The following is a 21,711-nucleotide window of genomic DNA, read 5'->3' as shown; positions in this document are numbered from 1 at the left end:
TATCAAAAATAGAATCACAATGTTATTACAGTCGTTTAGACACCAAAATCACAACAAACGGAGACAGGTCAATTTTGGAGTCAAAACAGGAATCGTGGGACCCGCGCTGAAAATTTCAAAATTACCCCAAAAGTAGGTTCTTAACAGCTCCCCGAACTTGTGTTCCAAGATGGGACACAATTCGGGGCTCAGAAACAACACAGTACCAACATACAACCAAAACCCAAATTTTCCTCAAGAACTAAAGGAATAGGACAGCAGCTAATTCAACATATTTACCAAAAACGGGCGGTCTACAGTAAACTCTGACAACACCACAATGTTCTCCTCGAAAAACCACTCAAGATAGTCTCAAAAATCACTGAAATCGGACCTAAAATGGCTGAGAAAACAAGTCTAAAAATTTCCAAAATTAAGCTCACAAAAAAGGTGCGGTAGCAGGTATTTTTCGAAAATTACCTCAAACGGGGACTCCAAATCACTATCCAAGCTCACCAACACGTTGTCCTCGAAAAATCTCACAACTTTGCCTTTTGAATCGCCCAAATCGGTTGAGAGATGAGAGAGTTATGATGGTTTGAAGTTTTGGAAATGTTGCTGGTTTTTCTGCAATAAATAGCAAATTTTCTGCAACTTTGTTTTCAAAATTAGAAACTCCGACGGGGTGCTCCGATCTCGTTCGGGACCCCGTGTATGCAAACGAGATATGCAACCCTACCAAATTCGACATTCTAGACTCAACGGCGTAGTCGAAATTTCCATCAGAGGTCATTTCGATAAAAAGTGGGTCCCACTTCCAAAAGTCATTTTAAGTCAAAACCCACAAAAGGGCTCGGAAAGATATCGAAAACCTCCAGACACAAAAAAATGGTCAATCTAGACCAAACTCGACATTCCGGAGCTAACCACGCTGACATAATTCTCATCTGAGCGCGTTTACTCAGAATGTTGACCAAAGTCAAACTTAGGCTTAAACTTAAAGTTAAAACGCTTAATCGCACCGACTCACACTGAAAACCTCGGGAGTCATGAAGACCATGCTACTAGCTTAAAATGACCCTTCTGAAGCTGATGAAATCATTAGAATTGGATTCCGATGTCATCTTCTTAAACTTTTGATCGAAAATGATCGTTCAAGGTTCATAAGCTCCAAAACACAAAAACTCGCACCAAGACCAAACGAACGACCAGGTGACCGAACTGTCAGTCCCAGCAAGTCATAAATGACTTGGGGTCGCTATAGGAACGCTCTAAACGACACACAGAAGGCAAGACACAGAAATGACCATGAGGGTTATTACAATATTACTACTCCCTCTGTCCCATTTTATATGTCACATTTTTACTTTGCACTTGCATTAAGAAATGATGTAACTTTACCCTTCTACCCTTATTTAATATTTTCTTAAGTCAACTTTATTAATAAATGACAAGATTAATTAATTATTCTATTAATGGTATAATAGACAAAATATGGTAATTGTTGCATAAATTTTATAAACTGACAAGTATTGTGGTCCAGCTATTTATAGAAAGAGATGACATATAAAATGAGATGGATGAAGTATTAGGATGAGATTTTTTTTTTTTACCCTCCCCTAGGAGCTCCCACTCCTTTTGCTCCCTTGGTGACTCGAGCTTGCAACCTTCAGATTGAAAGTGAAAGATGCTTAGGATGAGACATAGCACGTGATGAGGGAACACTTTTCCCATGGTATAGATTGAGTCACACCACTTTTACCCGGTTAGGTAGATTTGGGGGAACGTTCATAAAAATTTTTTTTGGTAAAAAGCGTTTTCCTTTGATTGGGCTTTTCATTTACGTGAATTGAATATAATCGAATTCTAATTAAATGAAAAAATAAAATATGTAATTAGATAAATACAAGTATCATATAAATTGGAATGAACGGAATATGACTTGTGGAGATGAGTGATTTAATTCTCGAGATGATCAATAGAGTTTGAAAGTGTTTTGGATGCATGAAACTCAAGAAGTTTGACCAAAATTAATATAAAATCATATCCGAGTTTTGATGGTTGCACTTGTTCCAGAGGGCATGTGCAATTTATAGCCAGGGAAACAGAAGGGTGAACGGAGAAGACAAAATAAGCTCACATTGCTTCTTATGAATTCATTAACTTCTGTTGGTCACGGGTTCACACAAATTCATTACTTTTCGTTTATACTTCCGTTGTTCCTAGTTAATTGTCTATTTTTGAATTGATACACCTATTAAAAAAATAATAACTGACATAGTGAGTTTACTATTTTACCCCTATTAATTATGAAGTTGATGAATTAAAAACTTAAGATTTTCAAGAAGTTCTACCTTTTTCAAAGTAATTAATTGAGGGTATAATAGGTAAAAAAAATTGTCCTTTCTTGATTTGTCAAAATTGACAAGTAATTAGGAATAACTAAAAAAGGAAATGTGGACAAGTAATTAGGGACAGTCTTTTACCCTAAACTTAACATTTTACCCCCAAAAACTGTTAAATATAACAGTGGTCATGTATGAAAAAATGTGTTCAATTTAGTCTTTACCCTAAACTTAACATTTTACCTCCAAAAGCTGTTAAATATAATGGTGGGCCCCACCGTTATATTTAACAGTTTTGGGGGTAAAATGTTAAGTTTAGGGTAAAAGACTAAATTGAATACATTTTGTCATATATGAAGGACTATTTCAATCACCTAGAATATATTGAGGATCAAAATAAAGCAACACCAATACATCAAGGACCATTTTGATCATTTTCTCCCATATTAGTCATATGAATTGAAGCTAACATAATTATTGGTTACTCTCTAAGATGATGATAATCCTTCTTTGTCAAATGCTTATACCATATGTTCCTCTAGAGAAATGGTTATGAAAAGGTTAGACTTATACCATATGTTCCTCTAGAGAAAATGGTAATCCAATGTTTTGTTTTTGTGCAAGTTGTCTATGTTATTTCTAATCACTTGAAATGCCTAAAAGTTTTTGTAAATGATAGTGTACAGTTGCTGAGAAAGAGAGAAGTCCAAGTTGTTCATGTTAACAAAAGTAGGGGCGTAGGAATTATTTTCTTAGTTTGAGACTCATGTCTGCTCCTTATATCATTTAATGCAATTGTGGGATAAAATATTCATGGGTTAGTTGATGTCTCATACCAAACATGAAATGAAGTTAATCCTAAACCTTATCTCGAGATTGTTTTTCTTATCTGGTGTACCAAATGACCCTAAAGGTATAACTATGACATCATGTCGGTTGAATATAACTTTGTTGGAGTGAACATGTAACATAGATTACATTATTGCCTTTCTAGTGGGATTTGTAAAGAGCCTCTCTCTTTTGTTTTCTCTTTACATAAATAAAATATGTATATGATGATGAATTTAATATTTGGACAAGCAGAAAAGAAGAGACAAACAAATGTTTTTGGAGCCAAGGGCAGATATATAATTACTAATTTTTGTACATCAAAGTGACTAACACAGCATCAAATAGATGTACCAAAGGTAATACAAGTTGTATTGTATTGGGGCCCACTTCATGAAACAAGTACTACTCCGCACTCATATCACAAAGACACATCTACTATGTAGGGAGTTGGGAAGGACCAACAAGGACAAATCTGTAATTTTCTTAAGCTTACCCCACTCATATCACAAAGACACATGTACTATGTATAACACATGGATGCTTTTTATATTATCTATGGATTGATCCATTTTTCCCTTACAGTCTCATAATTTCAAAAGCGTTAAATTTCTCTTAATTTTCGAGTAAATATCTCAAAAGGTCATCCAACTTTGAGAAATTATATTGTAAAATTATTCAACTTTGTTTTATATCAATAAAATCACTCAACTTTGAATATTTCTTTTATAAAATAACTCTATCAAACTTACCATAAAAATTATTCTACAAGATAAAATCATTATTTTTTAAAATATATTTACGAGAAACTTCTTAAAATATTTAAAAGTCATGAAAAAGTTAAAAACAATTGGCATGAATTTTGAACTTTTTAGTAAATTTGTGAAGTGAGTCGAACCCATTCGAGGGAACGTATGAAAACTGAACGTGATGAGGTATCCACTTTCTTCTCTTCCCATTTTATATTGTTCGTATTATATTTAAAAATAATTTCACCAATAATTTTTTTTAAAAATCATATCTTACACTTAATTCATTGATCCATGATTGTAATTTTTGAAATGGAGAGTATTTTTTTTGTAATTATTGCAGAAAAGAAGAATAACATATAAAAGATTGAGATTTGTGGGAGAGCAATTAATTTATTTTATCATGTTAAATTGTTTTTTATGGTAAATTTGATCAACTAATTTTATAAAAGAGTTCAATGATTTTATTGATACAAAATAAAGTTGAATGACTTTACAACATAATTCGAGTGAGCTTTGAGATATTTACTCCTTAATTTTCACAACTGCTTTCTTCTTACGTGGTTCTTAACCTACTTCTCTTTTGAAGCATATAATATGTGTTTGTAAAAGTTTTGGCAAATAAGTTTTTTATTCTTATAGTTGTTGAGTGTTGGAAATTGGGGTGAATGTGTATAATATGTGTGCTAGAGTTTTGACATGTTTGTTAGCCAATGTTCTTGATTTCTACATGTATTATGTATTTTGTGTTCGTTATCAACTAATTTGAGGCATATAATGCACCTTATGCATTTAAATTAATAAATAATATGTTTGTAAAACTAAATCTCGAAAAAGAATTTGAAGAGAACAAAAACAAATACTACTAAATATGAATGGTTGAAAGAATTAGGTGGAAGAAAGCCAACTAAAATGATAAGAAAGAAAGAAGGAAAGAGGATGTGCATACAACATACCTATGGTGGCTTAATTTTCATTGGGAAAATTTCAGATGAGGTCTTCCATTTTGCAAAGCATTTTTTCTTAAAGTTGGGACAGAAAATAGATCAATGAAAAGAAATAGGGATATATCACGAAAAACACGTGTTTCATAGATGAAGCTTAATCATTTTATTATCGTGCCTAAATCTCTATAAACATTTCTAGAATTGGTAGACACATTAATCTTACATTTTAAATGAGATATTATGCCGTAAAAACCGTATAAGTAGATCATACAATGCCACTTTTAGTTACAAAGCTTAGATAAGATTGAAAAGGAAGGCGAAAACAAATCAAGTAAATCATATTTTCATTCATAGCATTTGAGCTCTGTATTCATACTTTTTGAGATAACTATTAACATTTACACATAATAAATAATATTAATTAAACTATACTAAGAAAAGCTAATAAAGACATTGTCCTTTCTGTTGTAGCATTTTGAAGCTCATTGATAAAGTCATTATTTTTTTTAAAAAAAAATATTGCTTTAAACTACAAAGCTTTGCCTAACATGATTTTGAAATGCCAAGTCGATTGCAAAACATAAGATTTCTCATGTCTTTTTTAGTCTCAAAACTTGTGGCCTAAACTAAATTGCTAAGAGAGGATTACTCCAATTTGTAACAATGCACTAATTTAAGAAAGTCAGAGGTCTTATATCATTTACTGATTTTAGCATGCAACAAGGAAAGGCATGATCCATACAAGCTTATTATGACTTTCTAAGTCAAAATACTATGAAATTTATTCAATTTGAATATTGCTTTCAACTGGACTGGAACAATATTGAGCATAATATATTACATATTTGAATCAAAATCTAGGTGCCCAAAAAATGAAGTTCAATTTTAATTTGTGGTTATCAAATTTTGAGTAGTTTCCTTCTTTTATATACTCGAGTGAATGGAGTGACTTTCTTCTTTTATATATTCAAGAATTTCACTGGGTGTATCCACTACAAAAAAAATAACTTTTAGCGGCAATAAATATTGACATTAATAAAGAGTGTTAAAGTCTTTACCGGTATTAGTTAAGTGCTATTAGAGCCAATGTCGTTAAAGGCTTTAGGGACATATACAAAGAGTGTTAATTGCCGCTAAAAATACATATTTAACGGCAATTAAAAATTAATTTTTGCTAATGATTATTTTTGATGTAGTGATCTCAAATATGGTCATTTGATTACTGTCCATTTAGAAGATGCGTTTGATTAGAATACGGAAAAATTTATGAACAAAATTTGGAAGGGTAAGTAACACAATTATGTTCTACAAAAAAAAATATGTTCACTTTATTGCCTATGCTTCTCATTGGATCTTGTAAAATTAGTTACTTAATATTGTTCTATGATTGAATTGATTTATAAATTTCTATGAGCTCACTCCTATCTGCAAAAATCAAAGAAACTCTTCCAACATAACTTTCAATAGGTTACCTCATTGTTGACACTTTCTATTACAAAACACATTTCTTTCCTTTGATAGTACCTTTAATCACAAGGTTTACAACACTTTTGTAAATGTCAAAAGTCCTTATACTCCACCTTTGTTGACAGGTAGCTCTAGGTCTAAAATTGGATAAACAACTCCCGTTCTAATAAGACATTAAGCAATGTGGACACCAAGGAAATCAAAGAGCAATACAAAAGTGTGAACACATGTAAAATCAAAGTTGCATCACTCCTTACAATTACTAGATGAAAAAAATACTTAGCTTACAAATGATATGTCTATGCTAGATGTATTTAATTTTACGGTGGTTTGATTTTATTATAATGGAGTCCAGATAACTCCGGATTTGATAAAATTATGAATAGAAATCATAGATTTCTCAGTAGTGCAATAACTAAAGCAATATACTGAAAGGGTCGTCATATTATACATTTAATATCTCAAAAGGTCACCCAACTTGGAGAATTTATCTAGCAAAGTCATTGAACTTTGTTTTGTATCAATAAAATCACTAAACTTAGACATTTCTATCAATAAAATCACTTAATTAAAATTATTATTAAATAAAATATTGGCATAGCAAAATAAATTACTTGTATATTTTTATATCAGGTAAACACGGACCCACAAATAAATAAAATTAAAGAAAACTTATTAAAAAATTCGGACAGACTTAATCAAGGAAACAAATATTTTATGATATTGTTGTATAGTTTATGTCTTGATTTAATAAATAAATAAAAAAAATTCTTAGTGAAACATATTTTGGTATTACTGTAATACCATAATATTTAGTTTGCCTCCTTAATAAAAAAAAAAGAGTACAAGTACTTCAGCAAAACAACAAATTAAATCCAAAACAGGAAGAAAAACAATAAACAAATGTCAAAATAGAACATGTAAGTATTATTAGTAATTAAGTTCTTCAGCGTGTAATTTATTTAGATGTTTCTTGCTATATATAATAGGTAAAGATCTTACTTTTCCTTCGTAATTCCATCGTTTGCTAACGTTAGATTTGTTTAAGCTTGAATAAATTAATTTTCAAAATTGTTGATAAATAAGTTTTGAAATTTAAAATTGTGTTTGGACATATATTTTAATTTTAAAAAAAAAAAAATTGTGAGAGGAAGTGAAAAATTCTTAATGAGATTTCTTTAATTTTAGTTATTTGTGGGATTCATATTTATATGATATAAAAATAATAATTATTTTGCTATGCCAATACTTTTTTTAGTGATAAATTTGATTGAGTGATTTTATTGATAGAAATGTCTAAGTTTAGTGATTTTAATGATACAAAACAAAGTTTAATGACTTTACTAGATAAATTCTGAAAGTTGAGTGACCTTTTGAGATATTAACTCGAAACTATATTTACAGATTCTGTCAATCTTTTAAAAATTATTTCTCATGTATTGCGATTATTATGAGATAAGACGTGTTGTGAGAGTTCTTTAACAGTGTGAATTTTTGTATGCTTTACATGATATATCTATTTGAGTAGCCTTTATGTATTAACTTTTTTTTCTTGTCAATTACTACTACTACCTTCATTTTATCCCTTTATGACAAAAGGCTATACATTAAATAAAAGGAATACATTAATATTATCCCAATAAAAGACTAGAAAACGCAAAAAAGGAAATATTAAAAAAATATTGAAACGTGTGAAAAAAGGATTTCTAATATTTATTGGAACTATAACTCAATTATTGATAAATGTACCAACTTTATTGGTACCATAAAATTTTTTATATAAAAGGGAATACATTAATATGATAACAATAAATGACTACAAAAGCGTAAAAAGGAAAAAATAATACTCCCTCCTTCCCATTTTATGTGGCACTTTTCGGATTTTGAGATTCAACCAAGTCTATCTTTGACCGTAAGTTTTTCATAGATCTTTTAAACATTTTGAATTATCAATTATTGTGACTTATAGTACTTTTTACATAGTTTACAAATATATAAATTTCATTGCAAAATATTTAAAGATTTCATGTGCAAATTCGTTGTCAAACTTAAATTGTTTGACTCTCGAAAAATGAAAAGTGTCATACAGAGGGAGTAATAAACAAACGTGTGAATGTGGGTGTTTAAGGAGAGAGAATATTTGATAAATTTAATACTACCTAATAGCACTCCACAAAATATGACACGAATTACTAAGCGTAGAGGGAGTAATAAACAAACGTGTGAATATGGATGTTTAAGGAGAGAATATTTGATAAATTTAATACTACCTAATAGCACTCCACAAAATATGGCATGAATTACTAAGCGTCAGAGAGAGAGAAAAATCTGATAAAAAAATTAAATTAAATACAAAAATTAAATGTTTTGGAATCATATCTGACATGATTTGGACATGATTTGGAATCATATGTGACATGATTTGGAATCATATTTAATATGGTCAGCACTAGTCACTACATTTTATACATGTTATTTTTGCATAGAAACTATTAATTTTATTTGTATCACTTTGATTTCATTGGTTGTTTTGAAGGTATATAATTTATATCTACGGCACTAAAAATACTAAATTTTGATATTTAAAGAATAATATAATAAAATAAAGTATTTATTGGCCATACCATGTAAATGGTGAACAAATAAAAATAGACCAGTGTAGTAGGTTGATGCACCTCAAAGGAAGCAAAGACAATATTCATAAAGACAGTTAAGACAATATTCATAAAGACAGCTAGTTGGAACAGCAAGGTCATTTTGGTAATTACAGCTCCCCACCTCATTGCATAAAATGATGTTGCCTTAGCATGTTTTATACACAAAACAACACAACTAATAAATTCTTGAGAAAGTTCTTTAATTTCAACTCAAAATCTTTAAGTTTTATTTTATCAAATGGCTGAGAAAAGCAAAGTTTTGATTATTGGAGGAACAGGGTGTATTGGTAAATTTGTAGTGGAAGCAAGTGCAAAATCTGGACACCCAACTTTTGCTTTAGTTAGAGAGACCACAATTTCTGATCCTGTTAAGGGCAAAATTGTTGAAAATTTCAAGAATTTGGGTGTCACTATTATTAAGGTATGTATATTTATATGATGCATTTGTTAATAAATTGTATATGCAAGTATATTTTAGTTTCTTGTTTTTTGAACAGGGTGATTTGTATGATCATGAGAGTTTGTTGAAGGCTATAAAACAAGTGGATGTGGTGATATCAACTGTTGGTCAAGTGCAATTGACTGATCAAGTTAAAATCATTGATGCTATCAAAGAAGCTGGTAATATTAAGGTTAGTTACTTCTGGTTTTTCACAACGGGCTTTGACTTGAGACCTCTGGTTAAGGGTGTAAACTTGGGACAGAGGGAATGATGGTGATCTTGAATATAGTAATTGTTGATAAAGTTCTTGAATTTATAGATCACATTTGAATTAGAGAATTTGGAGTATCAAAGTGACCTTAAATCTATGTTGCTCGGATACTTCAATAATGTTGATGGTTGCGTGTTGAATCATCCAAAAGTAGTGTATTTTTGAAGGATCTAACATGGGTTCAGCAATAAATTTGGAGAGTCCGAGCAACACTCTCTAATTAAGGGAGTATTCGTCTCGTTGATTTAAGGTAATAAAATGAGTTAGATTACTAATTGTTCACTTGGCCTAGTGGAACATCTTGATCTGCATAACCAAGTGTATGACAGAAATATGCAGCAAGTTTGCGTAAATGCCTCAAATTTGGAAGAATATTTCACTAGAGAATCTGAAAATCATTTGAATTAATTATCTTGTTCTTAAAAATGACTTCCTTTCAAAAATTAAGAAAAACATTTTTCAAAACTCTCCTCCAATTTTAAATTACAATCTTTTTTTGTTGAAAAAATAAATTTAAAGCTTATTTTAAAAAAATATTTTCAACTTCAATTTCTTAATTTTTCAACCCTTTCCATCCCCCACCCCCCTCACCAAAAAAATTATAATTTGTTTTAAAAAATATTTTCAATTTCAATTTTTTATTTTTTCACCCCACCCCACCCCTACCCACGACCCCCCATCAGCCTCCACCTCCCTCCAAAAAAATTAAGTTTGTCTTTAAAAAATATGTCGAATTTCAAATTTTTATATTTTCACTCCACCCCATCCCTACCCCCGACCCCCCACCCCTCCTCCCCGATCAGCCCCCTACCAGTCCCCCATCCCCTCCAAAAAAAATTAAGTTTGTTTTTAAAAAATATTTTTTAATTTCAAATTTTTATTTTTTACCTCATCCACCCCTACCCCCCACCCTCCACCCCAAAAAAAAATTAAGTTTATTTTAAAAAATATTTTCAATTTTCAAAATTTTATTTTTTCATCCCGATCCCTGACCCACCCCCCAAAAAAATTTGAGTTTGCTTTTAAAAAATATTTTTAACTTCAAATTTTCATTTTTTCACCCCTACCTTTGACCCCCCCACCCACCCCTTACCAGCCCCCCACCCCCCAAAAAAAAATTTAAGTTTGTTTTTTAAAAATATTTTCAACTTCAAAATTTATTTTTTTCACCCCTACCCTCGAGCCCCCCCTCCACCCACCCAAAGATTAGAAAATAAGTCAAAAATCTACTTGTTTTTCAGGAAAACATTTTCCTTCATACCAAACACACCCAATGTGTTCACAGAGCTAAATTATCTTGTGCTAAAAAAAATTCAGAGGTTCTTCCCTTCGGAGTTTAGTATGGATGTCGATAGGATCAATGTTGTGGAGCCAATGAAGTCTACATTTGTTGTGCAAGCCCAAATCCGAAGAGCTATTGAGGCTGCAGAAATTCCCTATACTTACGTCTCATGTAACTATTTTGCTGGTTATTTCATACCAAATTTGGCTCAGCCATTAGCCACTGCTCCTCCTCGAGACAAAGTCATCATTCCTGGAGATGGGAATGTTAAGGGTAAGTCGAAAAAAATTACTCCATTGATTTGAATTTGGTACGCGTGCCAACAGAACAAGTTCATGATAAAATGTCTCATTTTTGTGTACTTTTTTTGCTGCTTTGTTCTGTTTGTCTGCAGCTGTATTCAATGAAGAACGTGACATTGGCACCTATACCATTAAGGCTGTTGATGACCCGAGAACGTTGAACAAGTCCCTTTACATCAGGCCTCCCAAGAACACCTTATCGTTCAACGAGCTTGTGGCTATATGGGAGAAACTGATTGGTAAAACTCTCGAGAAAATCTACGTTCCAGGGGAGCAAATTCTCAAAGACGTCCAGAGTCAGTAATCTTTATATCATTCATATTTACTACTGTTTCTTTCAATTTAACATAGGTAATCCTGACAATGTATATTGCATACTGTTGCAGCATCTCCGATACCAATGAATATCATACTAGCAATCAACCACTCAACATTCGTGAACGGTGATCATACCAATTTTGAGATTGAGCCATCGTTTGGGGTTGAGGCCTCGGAACTTTATCCAGATGTTAAGTACACTACCGTGGAGGAGACCTTGGTCACGGTGTCTAAACTACACGTTTGATGTCTTCGATCACTCGAATAAACTGTTAGATGATGAGTGTTATCAGACATTTTATCTGGAAGTATGAGTGCTTGTTAACTATGTCATCGGAGACACATTGAATGGTATGTTTTAAGTCTGTTTTTTCTGTCCATACTGAGTAGTACTATAATGAAACTACAGAAAACGGAAGATACATTCGCGTCTTTTTACTTTTTACATTGTTGCTCTACCATCTTGTACCAGATTTTAAGGTGTGATGTAATATGAAAGAGTCTTGTTGTCAATAAAGATCAATCAAAGAGGACTCTCTACTGTTTATAAATGAGGCTCACTCATTTCAGTTTTCTCTAGCTTTCTTATGAGTTCAAGTATCGTATGGAACATAATCCACGGATCGTTTGCCTTAAAATCTAAAGAATTCCGTTAGGAACCTATGTAATAGTATCCCGATCAAATAGCTGATGAGCGGATATATAGTGATTGGAAAATATTGTCAATTTGGTATGATGATTTTACATGATGAGTTATTACCCTACCAATCTAACATAATCATTCATGCTTTAGTCATACTCCACTGCTTTTTCCATACTAGTTAGGTAAACCTTCCCACTTCACCTAACTTTTGTTAGGAAGAATATGCTTCTTCATTCTAGAATGGATCATGATACTTACGCGAAAAGCCGAGCAAATTACTGTTTATTTTCTTTAGTCAGTATACATAAATTATACACGATCATACATATATTACACATCCACCATTATTGTTATATGAGAAAGGAAATACAAATGAAAAAAAAAAGTTGAATAGAATAAAAAGAATTGACCAATTGCTTCTGTAATTTAATAAATGGAATTGTTGTTGTACCTTCTGTAGATATATATATACACCAAATCATATTTTGTCCATCCATCCCTTGCCAAAATAATGCAAGGACCACCATGTCTCAAATGCTCAAGTGGGGTTACCTTAACAATTTGAAATAATGGTACTCAATTTCTTCAACCAAAATGATGTTTTTCACTCTTCATCATTGGCCCCATGTACACCTTATAAACTATGTTGCTCGGATCCTCTATAAATGTCACTCATGTTTGTATTAGATCCTCCAAACATACACTACTTTTAAAGGAACTGACAAAGGTACGACCACATTTTTGAAGTATCCGAGCAAAATAGCTTAACAACATTTTCATCTCCCATAGCCTCGTCGTCCATGTGTAGCGCCCTCCTTGGCAACAACCCCATCATTTTTCCAGCCTTTAGCTCACCTGCAAAAAGAGAGACTAATAACTTCAAACTTGATCATAAGACCATATAAAAACTAGGAAGTGATGAGACATTTTTAAAATATCAACAACAACAAGAAGGTGGCGGAATCGAACCGTCACCAATAAGGTGAAAGTTCAGATAGCCAACCAACTGAGCTACTTAGATTCCTCATTTTAACAATATCCTTACCTGTGTGTTTGATAACAAAAAATTCCCCATTGGCTTTAGCACTTGCTGATAAACGTACAAGAATAGGAGTAACAATGGTAAGAACAGCCCAAAAAAATAAAATCAAGATAATTGTTCTTCCACTCATTTGATGGAGAATTTTCAGAAATACAATGAAAGAAGGATTTTAATATATATAGTAGCAAAACTATGTAGTAGTAGTAGTTAGGTACTGCAATAAGACTTAGCTGGCCATGTTTTATCAACTAATCAAATTGATGATAATAAAGTATTCCAAACTACTACTAGAAATAATGCCTAATTGGACGTGTATAATATGTATAAATAAACTCATTTTGTAATAAAAGTCAGATACTATGGTGATATAATCTTGTTATTTTCCATGTTTTGGTTGTTAGGAAGTTGTCACCCTCATTACGAAGAAGGGTGGGTTCAATCTCACATTTTGTCATCAGATAACAAAGTTGATTTCTCCCCAAAATCCTCCGCAGTCGGGCCTCCAAGAGCAAGGAACCTCAACACCAACAACTTGGATCCTTCTTAGATACAGAATAGTCAACAATCTTTTTGTAAAACTAAAAAAAGTAAAGAGAAATTGGTTAGTTAAAGCACAAAGTACAATTTTTGCAGCATGTGTTGGTTTTCTAACGTCCATTTCTATAATATCGAAAATTTCAAATTAGGCCCATTTTGTTATGTTAGTTTAGACTTAAATGAGAATTGAACATACAATTTTGACACAAAGAGAAAATATGTACATAAAATATGAGTATATTTTTTCGAAGAATTCATGAGTTCACATGCACCAATTAGATATTTGAGTTTTTTTACTTTTTATGAGTAGCATTAGATTCAGGTTATTAATCATGTAATATGATTATTGATTAGTACAGTGATTTTATCATTACTCCTATTAATTGATAGAGTTTTAATCGTATTTACTTCACTATATTTTTCAAATACATTAACTCAATGCAACTAAATTGAGGGTATAATAGAAAGAAAAAAAATGTTCTTCCTTGATTTGTCAAAAATGACAAGTAAAAAGGGAAATCAAATTAGAAAATATTTGACAAGTAAATAGGGATAAAGAGAGAGAGCATACAACTCTAAGAAACAACTTCTCCTCTAGAGTTCAACTCCTGTAGAGTTCTATTTTATCGAAGAAAATATTTGAGTTTTTACTTTTTATAACATAGCGTTAGAGCCAGATTATCTATTATGTAATATGATTTGTTTCTATTTGTAATTTGAGCAATGACCATTAGGACCCCATATTTACTTTAATTTAATTACTTTCTATATTTTGATAGATTACTTCTATGACTATCTTTTGGGAGAATAATTCAATTGGAATTAAGAAAAACCTTAAAATTTTCTAAATGAATTGAAAAAAAAAAAAAACTTAATTTCCAAATTTACCCTTTGGAGGCCCTAGGCATGTGGTATTCACTATTCTGCCCTACCATTACTCTGTGAAAAGCCTTCATTTCTCACTCAGTCGTCTCTTTTGCTAAGCCACAATAACACAAACACCTTGACTGCACAGCCCCACTGATCAGAAAGAGGGCTAAACGAAGAAGGAGGAGGTCAAAAATGGGAACCCTTGGGAAAGCAATTTACTCCCTGGGATCCATGGTTCGAGCGACCGGCAAAGCTCTTGATCGCGTCGGAAATCGCCTTCAAGGCAGCTCCCACATAGAGGAACACCGTAATTTCCTTATTCTTAACCCTAGATCTCACCTCCCGTTTCCTCCACAATGTTTAATTTACCGATGTTTGAATATGATGTTGTGTCGCTGATGCATCTATGATTGTTTATGTTATTGCATTTTATCCTAATTTGTTAATACTTTTTGTTTGGGGAAAAGTGATAAGAGTTTGGAGTGTGGAGGTTAGAATATTTGATGTTCATTTTCAGTGTGAGGACATTTAGAAATTGTTCCTAATTTAGAAGTTGCCGTTAGTTAATAAGCTTATTTACCTTGTGTCTCTATTGCTTCTATGCTTGTTAATGTTATTCCATTTCATCCGTTGAGCTTTGTTAGTACTCTTTGTTTAGGAAAAAATGTTAAAGTTTGGAGTGTGGAGGTTAGAACATCTGATTTTCAATGCGAGGACATTAAGGAATTGATCCTAATTTTGAAGTTGTTGTGAGTTAATACGTTTATTTACCAATGTTTCAATATGATATTGTTGTCTCTTCTACATCTACAATTGTTTATGTTATTGCATTGAATCCGTTGGGCCTAGGTAATACTCGTTTGGGGGACATTTAGAAATTACATGATTATTTTATACGTTAAACAAAAATAGACTGTAAATCACAACTTCTATATGAAAAAAATTTAGTGGAAGAAACATTGTGTGACTCCTCAATTAGTGCAACTAGTATTCTTCTTGAGAATGTGAAATGCAGTCTTGTGAATGCTCAGTTCTCCTGTCTTCTTCGGGTCATTATTGGAGTTCTTAGATTTGCACTTTTGAAATGGGTGTCCAGTCCCTATGAAGTTGTGCTTTAGGAAAAAGAATTAGGAAAGGGTGGAAAAGGCATTTTGGAGTGGGTTCTAATGCATATTCATACTCTTATGCTTATTTGAATTCTATGTTCAGTAGTTTTAGGTAACTGATTCTGAGCGCAAATGAAGTACAAGAGAATGAAAGATGTAATATGTTATAATTGTCCTTGTAAAGCATAAGAAACACAGGGGATTACCTTCAGGGATGGTATCTTAGAAGAACCTTTCCTTATGTGACAAACCTAGTTGCTCGGTCCTTTTGATCAATTCCCTTTTACTCATGGTTAGGGTTTCGATTAGCCTCTTTGGTTGTTGTTAAGTTACCAAAGACCCTTCCATTCCCAAAAGTTGTTTGGTTGTATAAGAGTATCCCGGGAGAAAGCAAATTAGACCTTACTTAGGGAGAAAAATGTATTGGATGGTTCATTCTTGTCTGAATAGCACCACTTACGCTTATATAAGTGGTGCTATCTTTCATCAATGTAAGGAACCTGTCAAAAGTGAGTAGAGTTGGCTACTTTCTTTAGAACCTATTTGCTTAATGACATTAACTCAACCTATTCCAGCTGCATATTAAGCAGATTTTTAAGGACTATTGGTGCATTAGGCAGTTTATATGCCCACCAAGTATTTTGCTGATTCAAATAGTTGTGCCTTGAGATGGAGGACGGATCACAAAGTTGGTTTAAGTTGTCCCACATTGGTTGTGGGATGTGGAATTGATCTCCTTATATCTTGGACAATTCTCACCTCATGGCTAGCTTTTGGGTTGAGTTAAGTGTAAGATGCTCCTAATCATGATAGCAAAGCCAAACACATCCCAATTTTGGTTTATCCATTGTTTGACCCCCATATTATGGTGTCCATACTCCCGTTGACAGGCTCGGGCGTGTGGGAGTGTTAAGTTGTCCCACATTGATTGTGAGATGTAAAATTGGTCTCCTTATATAGTAATTGGACAATCCTCTCCTTTTTTAAAAAGATAGAAGTAATTGGACAATCCTCTCCTTATGAGCTAACTTTTAGGGTTAAGTTAAGTCCAAGGTCCATTTTTATCAGTTGGTTGTTGACATAAGAGGGGCCTGAAGTGGAATTTTGGGTGGATTTCTTGCTGGTTTCCATTATGAATTGAGAACTTGATTGTTATGCTAGTTGCTTCACTCTCCCTTCTAAAACATCGAATATGCCTACTAAGAGCAGGAATGCAGGATGTGATATGTAACTTGAATAATATCCACTTTATTGCCACTATTATCCATTATCTTTTTTAAAATAAATGATATTAAGTGATGCATTATTGTCATATATATTTATTCTCATATGAATTGCACCAGTTATGCCTCATTGATCTTTCATGCAACAATTCTCAAACACCATCTCCCTTATTAAAAGAAAAAAAATGTCTGTTATGTAGCCTTCCTTCTAGTAATTAGACTCCTTTAAGTGGTCAAATTTGAACTTAAGCTTGGTTAGTTACACCTTCTATGTTTCAGTGTCCAGGCATCGGACTCTTATGAACATATTTGATAAAGCTCCAGTGGTGGATAAGGATGTATTTGTAGCTCCAGGTGCCACAGTCATTGGAGACGTCCATGTGGGACGCAATTCATCTATTTGGTATGGATGTGTGCTAAGAGGTAAGTATCTTATCACAACATTGTTATTGTTGGATGGTACGTTCAAGTGTTACATGGCAGTTTCGATTCTCAAGTAATAGTAGTTTTGACCATGTTTCCATGACTCCGCCGTTGTTCTAGTGCATAAAATAGTGAAGTTGGTATGATGCACGCTATCCATTGGCAAATAAGAGTTAATCTTTTGTTGCTTGTTGGCCTTCTATATCTTCCCTCAATTCCTCTATATGGCAGTTAACATAGGGTACTGAAGTTGCAGGTGGCTATGTGCAGTACCCTTTGAATAGTGTAGCTCTTAATTTAGAACAAACTATTTGAAAAATGATCAGCAAATGAAATGTTATTTTGGGGGCTTCTTGGAACTTGAACAATTTCTTGCTTGAGTCACTAGTTTCAGATCAAAAACCCAATTTCTGTAGATCTTTTTCTTCTTTTGGCCGTCAAACATCAATTGCAACGGTTTGATAGACGCTTCATTGGGATAGATGTAGGAAATCTCTTCTCCTCTTCCCTTCTCCAGTTCTCCTTGATATATTATTCTTTTCAATTCCCACAAGACACTTTAGAATGCAAAAGGAACTTTGGAAAATTCAAATGCATGAAATACCATTTATGTGGTTTTGTTTTAATTTGTACATAAGGACCCTAAAACATGTCTTACATATGCCTATGTATAGTGTGTTAGTACATATACCTTCTCTTATCACATAAATAATCAGTGAAAATGTGAGGTGCTGTAAGGGTGTTCTCATCCCAGTCCTACCTGTTTAGGGAAATTTGAAATTTCTCATACATGACCCATTTCAACAGGTGGGTTTCCCCTTCCCCTTGTATATGAGCTCTTGCAACTAATCACTTTAGGCGAAATTCAACTTTTATTTTGGGTTTTTATCACAAATATGATTGTCCGTGGGGGTGTATTTAATCATTTCTAATAATTAATGATAGCACAACTTCATTTTATTTTTTTGTGTAGTGATTATTAGTCGGCAAGAAATTTTCTGTATTTGCATGCTATATTGAAGTATTTAAAAATTTTATGTGCCTTCTCTTTTACAGGTGATGTTAACAGCATCAGTGTTGGATCTGGCACCAATATACAGGACAACTCCCTTGTTCATGTGGCCAAATCAAACATAAGTCAAAAGGTGCTGCCCACCATTATAGGGAACAATGTCACTGTTGGTAAGTATTCAAGTCCGGCCTTAGCATCCGTTACGTTGGTTTTATGGATAGTGACTTCAGCTTTCTGTAGGTCATAGTGCTGTTGTACATGGCTGCACCATTGAGGATGAGGCCTTCATTGGTATGGGAGCCACACTGCTTGATGGTGTTCATGTAGAGAAACATGCCATGGTTGCTGCAGGATCCCTTGTGAAACAGAACACAAGGATTCCCTCCGGAGAGGTAGGTATCCAGTAGTCCCCTCATCATCACCAATGATTTATTTACAGTAAGTCCGCTGTTAAAAGATGTGGTAGAATGGGTGAAATTCCATGGAGGTGTTCTACTCTCCTCTTGAGACAGATACCTATGTTTGCTGCTGCTTGCTAACAATAACACCTCACCTCTTAAAATACGTGTATGGAGTTTCTCTTTCTTTTGTGGGTTTCACTCTCTGGCCCACCTATGTTGGATATGAGAGAGATGTAAAGATGTTGAGGACATGATTAGATTTTGTCTTATATTAGATATTGCATTTGGCAATACTGTATTATCATATAGGAACTTGCCCTTATCTATCTGAGCTTCATTGCAATTAGGCCTTCAAAATTCCTAGTTTATTACCACTACACAGAAAAGGTAAAGTCTATTTTGTCCTAAAGAAAAAGAGTGGTTGGAGAAAGCAGCTCCTTATGCAATTCTAAATATTTTGTTTGCTATGCTTTTCTGAATAGGTCAGATACAACAGTGTTACTTATATGTTGCAAAGTCATAAGTTTTGTGGATATGGGATCGAAACTTTGACACCCAACTTATAACTTGACTCATTTAATTTTCCTGTAAAATTTGACTTATCCCACTGTCTTAACTATGGTTGGGGTTCAAGGAGGTTTAAGACTGTCAAATGTTTCACAAGTCTACCAAGTTACATCTTTTGTTCACATTCCATTATGAATCAGTGTGGTGAATCGCTGGATTTAACACTCTGCATTAAGCCACATTATGATTTAAGAGGCTTAATCTGCTCTCACTATCTAATTGTGAATCTATATGACACAGGTATGGGCAGGCAATCCAGCTAAGTTTCTGAGGAAGCTAACTGATGAAGAGATAGCCTTCATTGCCCAGTCGGCAACCAATTACTGTAACCTTGCTCGTGTCCATGCAGCTGAGAATTCCAAGTCCTTTGACGAAATTGAATTTGAAAAGATGCTTCGTAAGAAGTATGCCAAACGTGATGAGGAATATGATTCTATGATTGGTGTTGTCCGTGAAACACCTCCCGAGCTTGTACTTCCTGATAATATTCTCCCTGAAAAAGCTGCAAAGAGCATCGTCCAATGAGATTAGTGCCCAATCAACTCTCTCTCTGTTTTGCTTTCCAAAGATTTATTTTACCCCGTGAGCATCTGTATGGAGAATAGTCATGGATATTGGCTGTTGCCCTTCCAAATAATACCAAACTTATTGGATAGCATCGGTACGTCAGTGCTTGTAGTTAAGACTTTTGGCCCTTGTTTCCCAGGCACTTTCCTCAGCTTGGAAAAGGAAGTTACTCTCAAAAGCCATATGCATTTGGTGCTTGTAACTCGAGAAATCGTTTTAGATTAATTTGGTAAATTGTACTTGGAATAACATAAAACATTGATTTATCAGTTGAAGCATTTCTGTTTAGCAATGCCCTTCTTGTTTGAGATTCCTCCTAACGACCATGCATTATTGAGATGCGTGACTAAGTAGCACAGTGCATGTGGAAAAATCAATGACCTAAACCTAAGGCATGTTAGCTTTAGTATATTATAATATTATAAAGGTAAAGATGATTGGCTGATTGGGGTATGAAGAGCCAAAAGATGAGCAATTTCCCCGTAAATTCAGCCTTGTCTTATTGTGTTTTTATAATGACAAAATGGACTGTATATGAATGATTGGGATCTGTTGAATTGTTTGGTTTTGAATGGAGTCATCTTTGGTCATGAATCTTTTTTTCTGTACCCTTCGGCGCATACTTGATTTTCACTCTCTTTAGAAAAAAAAAATATATATATATATTCAAGATCTGTGATTGTAAGGGGTCCATTAGAAGATTCCTTTTGGACCACTTTTTCTTCTTACACAATTGGTCCACTCACTCCACAAATGGTACTTTCTACACCATTCATAGTGGGGTAGGAGCCACTATTCTACTTACGTGTTTCGTTTCAGTAGAACTCAATAACTTTAGATCGAATTATGTATTTGTGTTTTAGTGAGTATCTCGATTCTTAATTGATCAACATGGATTGTTTTGGGATGCTTGGGGTCCCTTCACCTTTTTTAATTAAAAATCTCAGGTTTGATCTCTGAGAATGAAAAAATCTTGTTGAGAGCATTACCTTCAAAAGTGGGCGCAAATTCAAATTAGTTGGACTTTAATGTGGGTATTTGACGTTAGAAACAAAAGAAGTGTACCAATAGAACAAATACTCAATGAAATAGGAGTTTTTCAAATTTGATTGAGGAGAAAGATTTGTACGAAATATATAGAGAGGCATTATTGAGAGAGAGAGAGAGAGAGAGAGCTAGACAAAAATCTGAGTGAAGAGCACGAGTTTAGATACGTTTCAGTTAAAGGCTATATGAACAATGATGAACAAAAATCCATAAATATTTCAACAAAATTGAAAATTTATGGAAAGAGGCAAACCAATGAACCATCAAATATCTATTGGTTTATATCGTTACTTTTTAGTTTTGTCATATCATACGTGAATTAAATTATTATTTCTTATAGAATATTTATATAGTAAAAAAGAGAGTGAAATTTCAAAATATAGCTAATTTATTTCAATCTTTTGAGTTTCATATCTGAACTCTTCAAAGTATAATTTTTTAACTGAATTATCATGCTTTTATAATCTAAAAACATTCAAATAGCAAATTATATATAAATTTTATTTGGGTTTACAAAAATTAAAAATCTTACGTTCAAGAAAACATTAATAAATGTTTCATCTCGTACTTTATAGAAGTTTGGAAATGACTTTGCTAAGATTTGCTAAATAAACGAGCATGTTATTATTTGTAAAACAATTAATTAATGGTGGAATTAAGTTAAATAAAACTTATCAATTATTTCA

General features: G+C 33.0%; 3 protein-coding genes across 4 annotated transcripts in view; 2 read left to right on the top strand and 1 right to left on the bottom strand.

Annotated features, from left to right (window-relative positions):
• Window positions 1-5,754, bottom strand: part of LOC125827805 (sugar transporter ERD6-like 6) — a 118,471-nt gene extending 112,717 nt beyond the window's left edge. The window contains exon 1 of the mRNA XM_049507146.1: window positions 5,748-5,754. The gene's annotated coding sequence lies outside the window, so the exon portion shown is untranslated. The remainder of the gene's footprint in view (window positions 1-5,747) is intronic.
• The window catches only part of LOC125827809 (phenylcoumaran benzylic ether reductase TP7), a 48,843-nt gene extending 36,887 nt beyond the window's left edge, over window positions 1-11,956 (top strand). The window contains exons 1-5 of one of the 2 annotated variants that reach the window (XM_049507154.1): window positions 9,197-9,393; window positions 9,470-9,604; window positions 11,003-11,240; window positions 11,362-11,565; window positions 11,656-11,956. In XM_049507154.1, coding sequence (XP_049363111.1) covers window positions 9,211-9,393; window positions 9,470-9,604; window positions 11,003-11,240; window positions 11,362-11,565; window positions 11,656-11,834 — 939 coding nt within the window. In that variant the 5' untranslated portion in view covers window positions 9,197-9,210 and the 3' untranslated portion in view covers window positions 11,835-11,956. Of the gene's footprint in view, window positions 1-9,196; window positions 9,394-9,469; window positions 9,605-11,002; window positions 11,241-11,361; window positions 11,566-11,655 lie in introns of those variants that run through there. The other variant, XM_049507152.1, reaches the window with a different exon arrangement.
• Window positions 11,957-14,716: 2,760 nt separating this feature from the next.
• Window positions 14,717-20,086, top strand: LOC125827813 (gamma carbonic anhydrase 2, mitochondrial). Its single transcript, XM_049507158.1, has 5 exons — window positions 14,717-14,986; window positions 17,288-17,431; window positions 18,488-18,613; window positions 18,684-18,835; window positions 19,652-20,086. Exons 1-5 carry the CDS (start codon window positions 14,872-14,874, stop codon window positions 19,934-19,936), a joined length of 822 nt encoding a protein of 273 aa, XP_049363115.1. The 5' UTR covers window positions 14,717-14,871; the 3' UTR covers window positions 19,937-20,086.
• Window positions 20,087-21,711: the final 1,625 nt, after the last annotated feature.

Source organism: Solanum verrucosum, unplaced genomic scaffold, assembly GCF_900185275.1.
Source record: "Solanum verrucosum unplaced genomic scaffold, falcon-dt-bn FXZP01000064.1, whole genome shotgun sequence".
NCBI classification, from domain to species: domain Eukaryota; kingdom Viridiplantae; phylum Streptophyta; class Magnoliopsida; order Solanales; family Solanaceae; genus Solanum; species Solanum verrucosum.
Note: the sequence above shows the minus strand (reverse complement) of the source record. Positions and strands in the feature narration are given on the sequence as shown.

What these genes read in the sequence shown, in the direction of transcription:
- LOC125827813 (XM_049507158.1), top strand. Translation starts at nt 14,872, where the DNA reads ATGGGAACCCTTGGGAAAGCAATTTACTCCCTGGGATCCATGGTTCGA. An exon ending in CTCCCACATAGAGGAACACC is followed by an intron (nt 14,987 to 17,287) that starts GTAATTTCCTTA and finishes TCTATGTTTCAG; the next exon opens with TGTCCAGGCATCGGACTCTT. An exon ending in CAAGGATTCCCTCCGGAGAG is followed by an intron (nt 18,836 to 19,651) that starts GTAGGTATCCAG and finishes TATATGACACAG; the next exon opens with GTATGGGCAGGCAATCCAGC.